This window comes from Barbus barbus, assembly GCF_936440315.1.
Source record: "Barbus barbus genome assembly, chromosome: 2".
Lineage (NCBI taxonomy): Eukaryota > Metazoa > Chordata > Actinopteri > Cypriniformes > Cyprinidae > Barbus > Barbus barbus.
In genome coordinates, this window is record NC_136730.1 from 36,746,125 (window position 1) to 36,761,444 (window position 15,320).

Here is a 15,320-nt window from a genome sequence, read left to right on the forward strand (position 1 = left end):
TCTACCTATTTTGTTCTTGAGTTCGCCAGGCTTCCACTATGCAGGGTCATCCCGGGCTGGTGAATCACACATCCCCACATTGAGGCCACGTGTCCACCAAAATGTTTTTAGCTAGCTGAAAACACCAGATGCTCTGTTGAGCACTTGGGAGTGCAGCATTTTTTCAGTCAAGACGCTGTGTTTGCTATGATATGGAATATCTGCTGAAGTAATATGACAGACACATAACGAATTAAATGTTTCTCCAAAGCATTATTTCATAACAATAATATGGTAGTCCGGCAATTCCATCTGGTAAAGACATAAATGCTCGGAGACAAGAAATATTAACTTCTCCATTGTTGTTCAGTCGTAGTACAAGCAGGGTATGACGGTTGGTCTATATTAGTCCCACCCCTCTTCCACTGTGATTGGATAGCTGACTAAAAAGTGACAGTGATGAGCGCTGCGTTTTACCCAAAGTTGAACATTCTTCAACTCTCAGCGCTTTCTTTCTTGTTGTCATTTCTGTCGTAAGCATTGTTTATGTGCTGCCATGTCTCCTTGCTCTGTGCTTTTTTTTCCACAAGAGGAGAAAGTGGTGGATATGTCTGGGATCCATGATCTACCATGATCTTTGGAATGTTTTCAAATAAGTCCTGGGTGTTGTATTATGCTCTGCATTGTCTCCTTAATTGTGCTTTTATCTGGTAATAGGCACTTCTCATGCTCCTCAGTGACTCCCTGTCCAATCCAGCCTTAATAGGTGGTGGCGACATCAAGGTTCTGGTTATGGAGGCCCTTTTGGATGGCTTGAGATGCCCAGAGGAGGATTGCCATCCAGGATTGAGGAGGATGCTGGTATCCATCTGCCAGGGGGGTTGTGACCTTCTATTGTTGAAGAGGTCCATCAATTTGTTGTTGCCTGCTAATGTTTTGCCCAGAATGAATGTTCCAACAAGCCTTCCTCCTCATCCCCTCCCATGCTTGGTCACACATTGCCCTGAACTTCATCACAGTCCTTCCCCCATCCCTTGTCAAATTGATCATTCTTACTGTGGTGTAACACTTTTCCAAAGGTGGTCCCCTCCCCAAGATCCCCTCGGCTAAAGATCTGCCCATTTTGTTGGTTTTGCCTGCCCAGACCTCAGTACAAGTCTGTCCCTACTGATTCTGGCTACCATTTTTTAGAGTGTTAACATGTATGTGAGGCACCAGTAAGGCCTAGGGGAGTCTGGGATGGATCGAGGGGTGAGTCTATGGGCATGTGTACCTATTTAACCATATTTTGGGAACAAATTTGTACCCAGGAGTGAGCTTAACACAAAACTCCCTGACAAACATAGTGTACAAATTAAATAAGTAAAGTTAATTTTTTTTTTTTTTTTTTTTTTTTTTTTTTAAGTTTTGTGTTAGGGTTAGGTTTTAGTATTTATAACTGGCTGTATATAAAAACAGTTAAAGTGTATAAAAATCATAAGTAAGTTAGGATAAGTAAAGTGTGTGTGTGTGTATGGGAGAGGTCTCTCACCCTTATCTAGACTTGTGCTTCCGCCTGCATTTCCTGTCCCCCACAAACTGCTTCCTGTACTTGGCACAGGAGCACATACTGTCCGACTCCAGACACACACACCCTTTCCCTCACAGAAAGATCCACACATAAGCTCACACTCATGAATATACACACATACTGTCGCCAGGCAAGTCTTTGTGGGGAATTACACAATAGCATTGGCTCCTGAGTGCCGGGGGACTTTACATGAGTCAGATGAAAGCTATATATGTGTTCACACTCACCATTACACAGACACACAAGTGTGGTCCATTGGTTCTTCAGAAGTAAAATATATTATATATTACAGTGCCAGTATGTAGGGCATTGCCTCTGTGCCAGAATGCAGTGAAAATACACACTGTTGTTTTTATGTGTATGATAAGGTGGGGTGAATTGTTGGGACAGTGATTTTGTGTCTTGGTGAATCTAGAGTTTTGATTATCTAGCATATGTGCAGCTCTGACTCACTAAAGAAATAAAAATAAAATGCTCTCCTGTAAGCATACAAACATGTAGCAAAACTAACATTAAGAGTTAGAGAGTAAAAATTCAAATCAAGGTAAGCGAAAACAGGATGTGGTTTTGGTAAAGTTCCCAATTGCTCCCGTAACACATTAGCAGATAGGGACCTTTTAGTTCTCAAAACATGAACATTTTTCAATTTACATGCACATTTGTCCATTAAAGCAATAAGCCAGGAGAAGCACAGTGCTGTTACCACAGAGATCCCTTTACCATGGTAATAGAAATATTGCCACAATATTATATAAATAGTTTTATTAATTTAATGAATTTAATTATTATTATTATAAATTGCATTACAGATGTCTAAAAAAAACACTTTATTTTCTCTTATTACTTTTAAACTAAAGATTTTTAAGAACACTTTACATTTACTACTGTTTAGAGCCAGTCCTCCAACAAACACTAATGGTAAATCCCACTACAATTTAATTCAACGGTATGAGAAACTGAGAGTGCCTTTAACATAATACACTGCATACAATACAGTATAACACCTTTCGCTTCTTGCGCAGTTGGCATGCCATTATCAGCGCGTGACAATCCTTTACTACTACTACTGTTTGCAAATTCAGTTAGGCTACATCTGCTGGCAGGATATTAATCCTAATCCAAACGTTGCATTTATTTTATATTATCTGTATAACAAATATTTAGACATACTGCCAACCAAAAAAAAAAAAAAAAACCTTTGCAAAATAAATAAAAGTTGCAGTTTCAAAGGACCACTTAGAGATGGATATTATGTCTTGCAAATAAATAAATAAATCAATAAAAATTACAAAATAAAATAAATGTGTGCTTGTAAAATTAATTTTAATTTATTTCATTATAAATATGTATTTTGATAGTATAAGCGGCCTAAGAAGAAAATACATTTCATAAGTTTCCTAAATGCTGCAGTAGCTAAAAGTTAGATTAAAAGCTATACATGCAATGTATTTTGGGAATAAATTAGGTCGAAACCATAACTTCATTATATGTTACATGTGAGGCAACTTATTTTATTTTATTTTTTAAAGCTGACTTCCTGAAAAGGAAAATGTTTCCAGTCTTGTCTCCCGTGTGGCGAAAGGCTCTGAATAAGGATTCTTTCACACCTTTCACGGCGCGGTCCGCCCACCCGGGTTGCGATTGGTGGCTGCTGAGTTTAAAGCTGCCTGATAACTCGCTATGCACTTATGACCTTACTGTTGAGTATACTGTGTGCGTTTAGCGAAGGGAAACTGAGCAAAAAAAAAAAAAAAATTGAAGGATCACCAAGGATACGCGCCCGGTGAGTGTAGGAGATGAGCAGTCCCGATGCGGGTTACGCCAGTGACGACCCGAGCCAGACCCGAGGCACCAGCTCAGTCTTGATGTCTGGAATGAGGCAGTGCGCGTGGGTGGATCCGCTCAGTCCGCCTTCTGACACGAAAGCAAAACACGAGACATGTTCTTCAGCGGGTCCCGGGCGCGGAAAGAGCGAACCGCGCATCCGCAGGCCGATGAACGCATTTATGGTGTGGGCGAAAGATGAACGCAAGAGGCTTGCGCAGCAAAACCCAGATCTGCACAATGCAGAGCTGAGTAAAATGCTCGGTGAGTAGAGATTAAAAAAATAATAATAATAACTAACAAAAAATAATACATTAACTGTGCATTTAATACATTTTTCTTTTATTTATAGTTTTCTTTAATTTTTGCTTGTTTTATATGTTTTGCGTCATGTAATATGTATTCATTTAAAAGACAGATATTAAACAGCTTTTAACAGAATTATTCAAATCAAAAGAATCATTGCTTATAAAACATCAAGTCTATAAATACAGTTTGAAAATAATATTAATAATAATAATGTGGGAAATATGCATATTGGCGTCAAATACATAAGAACTCGACTTTACACGGACACATATGGAAGTTATTGTGCCAATGTGATATAAAAGTTGATTCATTGCATCGCTAATGTCATATTGTCATTCATGTAGCCTATGTTTAAAGCCTATAGCTTTTTCCATGTGTAAAAAAATAAATAAATAAATAAATAAAAAAATTCTGCAACTATTTGCAACAGTTTTACTTCAGTTACAGGTTTATCTGAATCATTTTAGTACTTTTTAAAACTATGAATGAATTGTCTATGATAAAATGGCTAAAATCTATAGTTATAGTTATACAAGTTAAAGCAATTGTAAGTGAATAAGCGATGCTGACAGTGAACCACACAACAAAGTTGTCATTTAGCTTTATAATATAATCTTTAAAGTAATTTATATTTATATTATGATTTAACAGAAACTTATTTTTGCTGTTCTAAAATGTTCGGTTTATATTATGTCCATTGTTGCTTTATAATAATTAGTACAAATAAAGTTATTTGCAGGTAGTATGAAATTATGTATCATTAAGTGTGATAAGGAACTCTTATATACACAAGTTCTGGAATAGAATAAATGGAATACATTAGAATAAATCAGATATATTCATCCATAGATATTATGCTTAAATATCAAGCATGCTGTCAGATATTACTATATAAAATGCTCAGTGTGCAGTCCAAAATGTATTTACAAAATAGTTTTTATAAATGTTCTGTCTCTTGAATGTGTTGAATTCATTTAATAATTTATATTCTATTCTCTTTCATATTATTTGTAGGTAAGTCATGGAAAGCTTTACCAATAGTGGACAAACGTCCATTTGTTGAGGAGGCGGAACGTCTCCGAGTGAAACATATGCAAGACCACCCAAACTACAAATATCGGCCACGGCGTCGTAAACAGGTGAAACGAAATAAACGACTGGACTCTAGCTTTGTGTTTCATGGGGTGGGGGATGCTCAGATCCCTCTGGGCATGAAGGGTATGAGTGTTGGATATTCAGAACTGCCCCAAGCTAGGCTGCCTCCATACTGTGAGACCCAGACTTTGTTTGAGCCCTACAGCTTGCCTACACCCGACCACTCTCCTATGGACGCTGGGACGACTGAGTTTTTTGCCCATCTTCAGGACAATCACCATCAGTCAGCATACAGCTACCATAACCACCAAGAGCACCACTTTCAGGAAAACACAAACATTCACACCAACATGCAAGGTCAAACTAACATCAAATCACTCACAAACACACATTTTCACAGCATTACTCACTGCAACATCAACACACACACCAATCCTAACTTACAGACTTCCAGCAATACACAGTTTAATCTAATGAACAATGTTCACCCACAGCAAACTCTTAATGAGAGTACCAGACCAGAAACCAGTCACAGTTCTAGTATTCATCTTAATTCCCTCACCCACCCAATATCTCACACCATGTTTAACAAAAGCTCTTCTTCTCATCAAGCCATCCCTCCTGATTACCTGAACTGTCCTTCAACTTTAGATGACCATTATAGTTCCAACTCTCAGTTGAAGCATCCTTATGAGGAATTGTCACTTCCTGTTGACCATCACACATATAAGCACAGCATTCCTGAGCCACACTCTCAGGCCCCTGCAGCAGCTCAGAATCAAGGTTCTAGTGAAATGGTGGATGAAGTGGAGTTTGAGCAATGCCTCGCTTATGGGATCCCCCGTGTACCTTTGCAGGGGTCCAACCTAATCTCAACTGTACTGTCTGATGCTAGCACTGCTGTGTACTACTGTGGCTATAGTAATTCCTGAGGAGATTTTATGTTCTTTTTGATAAAACCTGAATCACACATATTTTCATTGTAACCTCAGACACTGATTATTTTCAATGTTCAATCAATGAAAATTTAATGACACACCCCTTTAACTAATAAAGCTGTCTAATTGAAATTTCAGGGGCCTTAAAATATAAAATGTTTAACTTTGTGTAGTTGCTTACTGTCTTTAAAAATGGCAATATTAAACCATAATTTGAGTTTTGTAGATTTTAGTCCATGTTAGTTTTGAGGCCATCTATATGCTAGTATATATATATTGTCAGCATAAAATGAGATGCATAGAAAACCCTTACAAAGGAGCTATTACTTTTTATATTATTATTGCATTTTTGAGGATAAACAAGAAAGAAGGAAGGAAAGCATATTACAATTTCCCCTTGAGTCAAAGTCTCAGTCGAGGAACTACTGCAAACTTGTCAGTCATTCACTGCTTATCTCATTATTATATACAGCTCAACCCTCTATTGACTTAAATATGATCAGAATCTTTTACTAAACAAAAATGTTTTAATGCTAGCAAGAATGTGAGGTAACAGTCTCAAAGTATGCAAGCACAATACAGTCGAAAAATAGGAACTGTGAAAGCAATATGCACTGTATGCACAATATGCACATACAGTTGTGTGTTACTAGTAAAGTGATCTTGATTAGAGGTATTAGAATATTTAATGAAGTTCTCTGTAATGTATCATGAAAGTATCAACTCTGTCTTCCATGTTTCTCCTAAAATGTATATAAAAACATGACTTTTGATGTCATACTTTGTTGTAGTTGGCAAAGCTTAGAACAGATTGGGATATTGTTGAAGTCTGCTATGAAACTTCAGTGGAAGCATAGAAAGCACAGGTCTCCATTTGATCTCCGTTTAATCTAATAGATGACAAGGAAGAACATTTCATATAATGGCAAGATTTTTTTTTTTTTTTTTTTAATTCCATGGGGTTGGGACAAAGTCCAAAAAGCCACACATTTGAGTGTTTTTATGTCATGCGTCTGACAGCAACATGTATGAATCAGTGACATTCACACACACACACACACGCACGCACACTCACTCACTGAGGTTTCAATGTTTTATTGGGACATTCCATAAGCGTAATGTTTTTTCAAACTGTATTTTTTATCCCCTAACTCTACTCCTAAACCTACCCCTCACACAAAACTTTCTGCATTATTAAATTTTCAAAAAACTTAATTCAAGTTTTAAGGCAGAGAGGCACAATGTCTACGAGAAGCAGCTGCAATCGATGGGATGTCTTCTGTCTGACAAGGAATGTGCCTTTATGTGTGTGTGTTTGTGTGACAGGAATTTATAATCCTTGAAATATGTGTCTCCTCCCTGGCCTTATCACTTTCATAGGCACGGCTTTCCCAAACCCATTCCAGTTGTGCTGCTTCTAAATATAGATTCACACTGCATAGTAGCTCTATGCAATGACACAATAAGCTATTTTTCACTGATATGACCCTTAGAAGTATAAATATATTTGACACACATGAATTATTCTGTTACTGGTTTTGTTACTTGAAGCAAGTCTCTAAATGCAACCTATTTTAACAGGATTACAAATTAAAACAAACTTTACAGAAGTCTTATTGTGAAATCTGTTTTTCTGTTTATTTATACATCAACTTAATTAATTGTCCCAACTAAAACAAGCCTGATTTTCTATATGCATGCCCCTCTAAGTATTTTAGTTTTTCAATGTTAGTGTCCTGTGCCTATTTTTTCAGTGTCAAATGTCTAGACCAGGGGTGCCCAGCCATGGGCCACTTGTTTTGGTTAAATTCTAATTATGTTAAGTATTAAGTTGAGGCTGTAGACTGGGATCCGACAGTTAACCATGGTTTTCAGAAAGGTAAGCCCATGTCAGAGGCATCGCTTAAGTATGCTTCTGAATCATAACATTAGGATCACGTCCAACATATCTTGTGATTTTCTGTTTATACCTTTCTCTTGTAATAGTATCTAAACCAGTACAGTACAGACTTTCCTCCATCTCGTCCATTCTGCTCGTCACTTCCTACCCTCTAGCTGAATTTCATGTGTCATCAAAATCACGTGACTATACAAGCTATACAGAATCCTTTTAAGCAGCTTTACAGTAATAAACAGGAAAAAAACAGCATCAGTGTCATAAAGTTCTTTATTTCAGGAATCAATAAATCCGGTTATAATTACAAATTTAATATAAATATAAAACAGCTCTGCAGAAGATAGCATAATTAAGGTTAATTATTCAGTAAATCTCTTTCAATAGTTCAAGTACAACTAAATTAATAAATTTTACTGAATATTGTCTTTAAGCACCCACTAAGCAAGAACAAAAGGAAAAAAGTAGAGGAGCAGAAATCTTATTAATGGGTGTCTGCGCTACAGTTTTTGAGTTGTTTCGGTCTGTGTTGTGGTCTTAGCTGGTGATATAGAGCTAAGACCACAATGAGGCCTTTCAGTATCTGTACAAACTACCGGTATGCTGTATCAGGAAGAATTTGAGTCAAATGTCTAAAATCCATCTCACAAGCAGTATCACCTCCAGGATTTTTGACTGGGGTAGCCCATGTGGGACACAAACTTATTCAAGGGTAGAATGAACCTGTAAAGGTTATCCATTAAAGCTAAGTTGCTAACCCAAATGCAGTTTTATTAAAAAACAAACCAAATAAACAGATACAGAATAAACTTGAAAAGACTTGAACTTGAACATAAACAGACTTAGCAAAAACTCATCAAAAGTAGGTTACATGAACAACCTGAGACTAAGGGAACATTTACAATACACATTGATCATAGCCAATGAGAACATGACACATAATATGGTTGGTATGGACATAAGGTATGTTCAACATGAAGCAGCTCCACGCAGACTAATCGGTGTATGACATCAAAGTACCGCAAGAGCGATTAGAATGCAGATGGCTTGAGTCACTGTTGTGCTATTTTTATGTCATATACTGATCAATCTGTTCGGAGCCACATCTAAAGATCAATCTGTTCGGAGCCACATCTAAAGTGAGGTTAACAGGGACTCACATGACAATTTCCAACATAAATACATGAAAACGCAAAACCATAAAAACAAGAAATGTGAACAAAAGACTAATCAGACATGACAGAAGCTTAATTCAACTGTTATCTAATGCTATATCTCTAATATTTTATTTACATCTAATGATTTAGCAAAAACGTTTATGCAAAGCGACTTATAAATTAGGACAATAGAAGAAATTAAACCGACAAAAGGACAATGATATGTAAGTGCTGTGACAAGTCCCAGTTACAACACAGTACACGTAGCAAGATTTTTTTTTTTTTTTTAAACAAATAGAAAAAAATTAAAATAGATAAAATGCAGAGTGAAGCTTTAACTCCAGTTCTAACAGAAGCTAATCAAGTTTTTCATGACTACCAAAAATATCGAGGCAGGTGTGTTGGGGCATACAGGAGACTATATCTGCAGGATGTAGGCCCTCCATGCGAAGGATTGAACGCCCATATTAAAAGGTCAATACAGGATCTAATTCAGCTTATATTAAAATTTAATTGTGGACCTCTTTATTCAAAGTTTGAAACTTTGCTTTGGTGTAGTTGCTAATGTATAAAATTTACTTGGTTACTATCGTAACCTTGGTTCCCTGAGATACGGAACGAGTATTGCGTCTTGATAAAGATGTATTCCTCTAAAGGGATAGTTCATTCAAAAATCTCTCATTCTCATGTTGCCATATTCTACTGTAACGCTTTCGATTACAACCCGCAACGTACTGCGTAAGTAAACAGAATTTACAGTGTAACTTTTTTGCAATTATAGTGTATTCAGTACATCCGTGTAGGTATAAGGGAATAATATGTGAAGTTTGGGGAATAAAACCTGTAAAATTACAAATTATTTCTACTGTAAGTTCTATGAAACTAAGAGGTACCTATTCTAATATTATGTGGTATGTAGGCTATACAACAATCTTATATTTGCAAGCGATTTAGCAAAAACATACACCTTGTGTGCCTACTTTTTAAAACACGCTGGATTGTTTCAATCCAAACGATCCAGAGTGTTGGGTTAGGAAGCTGACTTGATTTGACCCAATTTGGGTTGATATCAGTAATAAGTAACCCAACGGTCCTGGGTTAGGAACAGTGTTGCCAAGTCCGCGGTTTTCCCTGGGAATTTTTACCGGGGAACCCCCATCGAAACACGATTGGACTAGTTTTGAGTTGCAATTGGGCGGGTTTTGTTGTGAAAACCTGGCAACCCTGGAATTTAGGAATGTGGCGCTCCAAATGCAAACGGTTCTGAGTGCGACAAAATCCGTGTCTGCTGTGCTTAAAGGCCAAAACACACTGCATGATTTTAGCAATCCTATAAGATCACTGCATGTCACACTGTGCGATATGGATCTAATAAACTTGGCCATGACTTGTGTGTAGACTGTACGATGATGACACCTATTGACTCATACACTACAATGCACGTTACTGTAAACAAAAAGAGCATGATAAATCACACTTTAGCAGTTGTATTATTTATGTGCTGAAAAAGTGGAAGCGGCAAAAGAGGAATGGATAAGAGCTTGAGGCAAGCTGTTTTATGTTTTAGCACCATGTGGCATTGATTTCATGTCGCATTTTTAGTGGCTGTCTTTGGTCACAAGACCGTGACAACGGCCGTCTTTGAACCTCTCTCACTGTACTACACAGGACGACCGATTAGGAGCCACGATTGTTTCAAGATGCCAATCTTTCATCTGGGACAGCCAAAAATCGAGCAGTGTATTTAGGGCTTAAGATGGAAACGTGTGGAAAATAGAAAAAAATAATCCAAGCGCATGAGGGTCAACTTTGAAACTGCCTGGTGTGTGTTTGTGTGTTCAAACTGGAAACAGCTTGATTGGCACTTGAGACGAGTCTATCTGTGTCTGCGGCGCTCATGACAGGAATACGTGTCAAAAATACAAGAAAACTAATCAAAGCGGAGAGAGATTTTTGAAACTGACTGGAATGGGCTTTGTCCACGTTCTCACACTTTGAGTGGCGATTGAAACCGGGAACTGTGAACTAGTCAAAATGGTGCTTGAGGACATGGATCAAAACGGTAAAATCAAAGACGATAAAATCCTGTCAGTTCGCTATAGTTCTTGACTTTCAGTGTTTATTACTGTGTGTTTATTGACGTGATTGGTTTGGCCATAATGGTTCAACTTCGTCAATGGATGAAAAACTTGAGAAAATTGAACAAGATCTTAAATTTGTTCTTAAGCTTTTCAAAAGAATTTGGTTTAACTGTATAAGCTATATAAGAATTTAGTTTCTTAGCTTAGGGTTTTTTCTGAACTGGTGTAATAATTTGTCTTTTATTATCGGTTGCCTGTGTTATTACTGTTGTCATGGTGTGTGATTTTAATTTAAAAACACAAATTTCAAATAATATTTGAATTAAATAAAACATTCACATTTATTAATATATTACCTGATATATAATGTATGACCTACTATATAAACAATCGTTTTAGAACAATTCATTTCAGCCACTTACCCTGTAACTACATGGAATAAGCGGGGGAACAAGCACCACTTTAAATTTACAATCCGCAAATGTTGTATTTACCCTGTAACTACATGGAATAAGGGACGAACAAGTTGGACTTAAACACAGAACAAGCGTATATTTTCACAGTAACTACAAAGAAAAATATTGCACTAGTTTTAGTTGTTTGATGGCCAAATTTGTTACGGAAAGCAGGACTCAAACAGATATTAGTGAATAACAGGTGTTTATTGGTAAACAGCAGAGCAGATGGATGAGGATATCGTGATTGAGAAATACGATTGACCAGTTTGAGTGTGATGAGACGGTAACTTGGAATCTTTGTCTTGACAGGAATTCTAGAAATTAGGAGCTGAACATACACCGTACGCAGATGCAGTAGCAGACTTCTGGAACCGATCACTGGAGCAGACAGACTGGGGAACACACGCTGGAGAGAACACTGGAGGTAAGTACACAAGGAGGTAAGTAGCAGGCAATTCGTAGAGATATCTTTAGCAGTCCACTTCGCATTAACTCTGATCCATAAATGTGTATTATAAACGTCTTGACATAAATGAGACCGGACACTTGACTGATGTGAGGTGTGAGCTTTTATGGTGCGTGTTAATGAGGATCTGATGACGTGCAGGTGTGCTTGATTAAGGCTCAGGTGAAATCAGGTGCGTGTGTTGTGATAGTTGGAGGACAGACAGATCCGTGACAAAATTAAACCCCCTTTTCTTTTTTTCTATATATTTTTTTTTGCTATGAAAACACAGTATACATCCACTGAAATACAAATGTTGTATAAGGTTTTTTTTTTTTCTGCGAACAGCTGGAAAGAGGGAAGCTTGTTTTAAGTTGCATGGAACCTTGATGGTATATCATGCAAAGTTATTTGGTGATAATGGTGTTGGGAAGTTGCTGAGATCAACGAATAAGCTTTCATAAGGTAAGCCGACTCGTGAATTATAAATCATAGCTGAAACGCATTAACTCATTTCACTAGATGTCCAGTTGTGTTGTTCAGTAATCTCAATCCTGTTTCCTTTAATAATAGAATGTTTAAAAATAGGCCTATAATAAAATACCAGTATAAAAATCATCATCTTTCTAAATCACTCCCAAACATAAGATTGTTTAGGCCAGGGGTGCCCAACCCTGTTCCTGGAGATCTACCTTCCTGCAAAGTTCAGTTCCAACCCGGATCAAACACACCGGTCTTTAATTATCAAGAGCTCCTTCAGATCCTAATTAGTTGGTTCAGTTGTGTTTAATCAGGGTTGGCGCTGAACTCTGCAGGAAGGTAGATCTCAGGAACAGAGTTGGGCACACCTGGTTTAGGCCATACCATGTTATATTAGAATAGGTACCCCAAAGTTTCAAAATGCTTACAGTATAAATGATTTGCAATTTTACAGGTTGCTACCCCTTTATTCCCCAAACGTCGCCATATTATTCCCCTATACCTACATGGAGGTACACTATAATTACAAAAAAAAGTTATGCAGTAACTTCAGTTTACTTACGCTGTTCTTTGCAGGTTGCATATCTGGTTGTTACCCCTTATTACCCAAACATAACACATTGTTCCCTTATACCTACACGTACATTCTTTAAAGGTACGCTATAATTACAGAAACGTACACTGTAAATTCAGTATACTTGCATAGTTCTTTGCGGGTTTTAATCTAAAGCAGGGGTGTCAAACTCAGTTCCTGGAGGGCCATAGCCCAGCACAGTTTAGATGCAACCCTAATTAAACACACCTGATCCAGCTAATCAAGTCATTAAGGCTTATTTGAAAACTACATGGTAAGAGAGTTGGAGCAGGGTTGGAACTAAACTCTACAGGGCTGCGGCCCTCCAGGAACTGAATTTGAAACCCACAGAGGACCAGATACCGGTCCTGCTGATGGGTTAAGGACCTACAGCCCTGTCTAGCTCTCCTAGAGTAACTGCCTGTCTCCAGCACGAAGCGAGATGAACATACTCAGAGTAGGTTTAGAGTTGACAAAACCAAACAAATCCAACCTGGGGCACATTCAGGTTCACACCGGTGCCCAACGTTTTGCTACGGTTTCCGGGTTGAATGACATGTTTCCTGGAAACGGTGTGCAACGGGGTTTGAGAAGTTTTCTCTTGTTTGGTGGGTGTCAAAAAAAAGTCAGCCCAATCTGCAGCAACGTGTATATAAACCACGCGGTATTAAAGAGACCGATCGCACAATGGGTCCAAGTGAAGTCATTAACTGAAGATATTAGAAGGCATGTTTGTCGTAAGAGTTTTATAGTAACATAGCATATCAACATGATGATAATGAATTTCTAAATAAATAATTAACATCTAAATAAATTCACAAGAGCAAGTATATTGTTTGCACATGTTTATTTACATAAAGGCAAAATAACTGAAATAAGAGCACAAGTATAGATCTGGAACTTCTTTAAGTCTGTCTAAATATGTAGTAATTACAATGTCTTCTGGTCCATATCCTTTCCTCAGGAAGGTGTGCTAGAAACTAATGTAACAAAAATACTATACATATTTATATATTTTGCTATTGTATTGTGGAGTGACACTTTCATAAACTTTTCTATGCTCCTCTGATTATATAATAGTAAATATTACAATATCAATACACAACAACAGTGATCAGCAATAATAATAAGCCTAATACTCACAATAAAAATAATAAGGTCATATAGATCATAACAGTTTCGGTAAGAAGTGGATTATCTTTCACCTGAAATTTATTTTCATCCTGAAATGCGAGGCAAATGTTGGATCCCAATAATTAGGAACCACAGTTTCCACAAATCCCTTCACTCGATATAGGGATGTTCTCTTTTATTCTGGACGGCAAGGGCAGTGACTGTAACAGAGCGTATTTTGCAGTATTTAAAATTTATACCGTAAAAAAAATATTTTTATTTTATCAGGCTCTGAAAATTCTTCAAAAACAACACACAGAGTGATCTATCTCAGCTGCCATAGTTGCAACACTTGCGTCATCAGAACAGGATGTTCAACGCATCACCGTTTCAGTTTAATAAATGTTTTGCACCGTTTCTTTTCAGGGCTAAACGCAGCCCTGGTTTAGATCAGGATCAACAGGCTCACAAAGCTCGATATAAACGTTCTGTCAACTCAGAGTTTGAACCAGACTTTGTGATTAACTCTGGAGCACGCGAACCTGAAAGTGTGACGTGCAGAAAACAGTCAATCACACGGAGCGTGGAGAGCATCAGCAGAGCGTCAGTTGGATTCACTTTTCTGCTGAAGATTAAGAGATGTTATTAAAAATAAAATTTATATGCATTTACAAGGCAGGAATAAACACTTCTGCTGCAACAATATTTTGAGAAGAAAGAAAATGGCAATGCAAAAGGAATCTACTGAATTTAATTTATATACAGAGCTCAAAAGGGAAAAAAAAAAAAAAAAAAAAAAAATTTAGTAACTTTAAAAGCTGAATATTGAAGCGTCTGTATGTATCTATATGTAATTGAATGTAAATGCATAGCGTAAAATGAATAGCCACTTCATAAAATAATTATAGGAATATATTATATGAATTGTAAACAATTATATTTAATATAACTATAATAAATAAGTAGCCGCAAAAGTCCGTCAATTTTGACTAAAATTGTAACCAAAGCTTTCATTTGGAGCTAGAGATATGGGGGAGTGGCTTCATTGCATCAGATGTCACTTTGCTCACAGCTGATTGGTCCAGTTTGAGTTTGCGATCTCTTAACCAGAATAAAACCTGCTCTGGAGAAGGGTAGGTGTGTAGCATAAGTTACCATGGTGACAAAACCAACCCATCTTCCGGAGTCCGAAAACTCAAGAGTTTGCTCAAACTAAATTCAAACTTGCCTTGGGAAAACGTGAAACTGGCTTCGTGCTACAGGCCACTGGAATCTGCTCCATGCTCTTGAGACTGTGCTGGGAGACAAAGCAAACCTTATGTTGTTATAGATTATATATATATATATATATATATATATATATATATATATATATATATATATATATATATATATATATATAT

At 37.1% G+C, this 15,320-nt stretch overlaps 1 protein-coding gene across 1 annotated transcript; it reads left to right on the forward strand.

The window, feature by feature from the left end:
• Positions 1-3,237: 3,237 nt before the first annotated feature.
• LOC306885117 (transcription factor Sox-17-alpha-A-like) lies at positions 3,238-5,938 on the forward strand. The gene is made up of 2 exons (XM_079441461.1): positions 3,238-3,637; positions 4,697-5,938. The coding sequence occupies exons 1-2, from the start codon at positions 3,346-3,348 to the stop codon at positions 5,707-5,709; spliced, it is 1,305 nt and encodes a 434-aa protein (XP_079297587.1). The 5' UTR covers positions 3,238-3,345; the 3' UTR covers positions 5,710-5,938.
• The last annotated feature ends 9,382 nt before the right edge of the window (positions 5,939-15,320 follow it).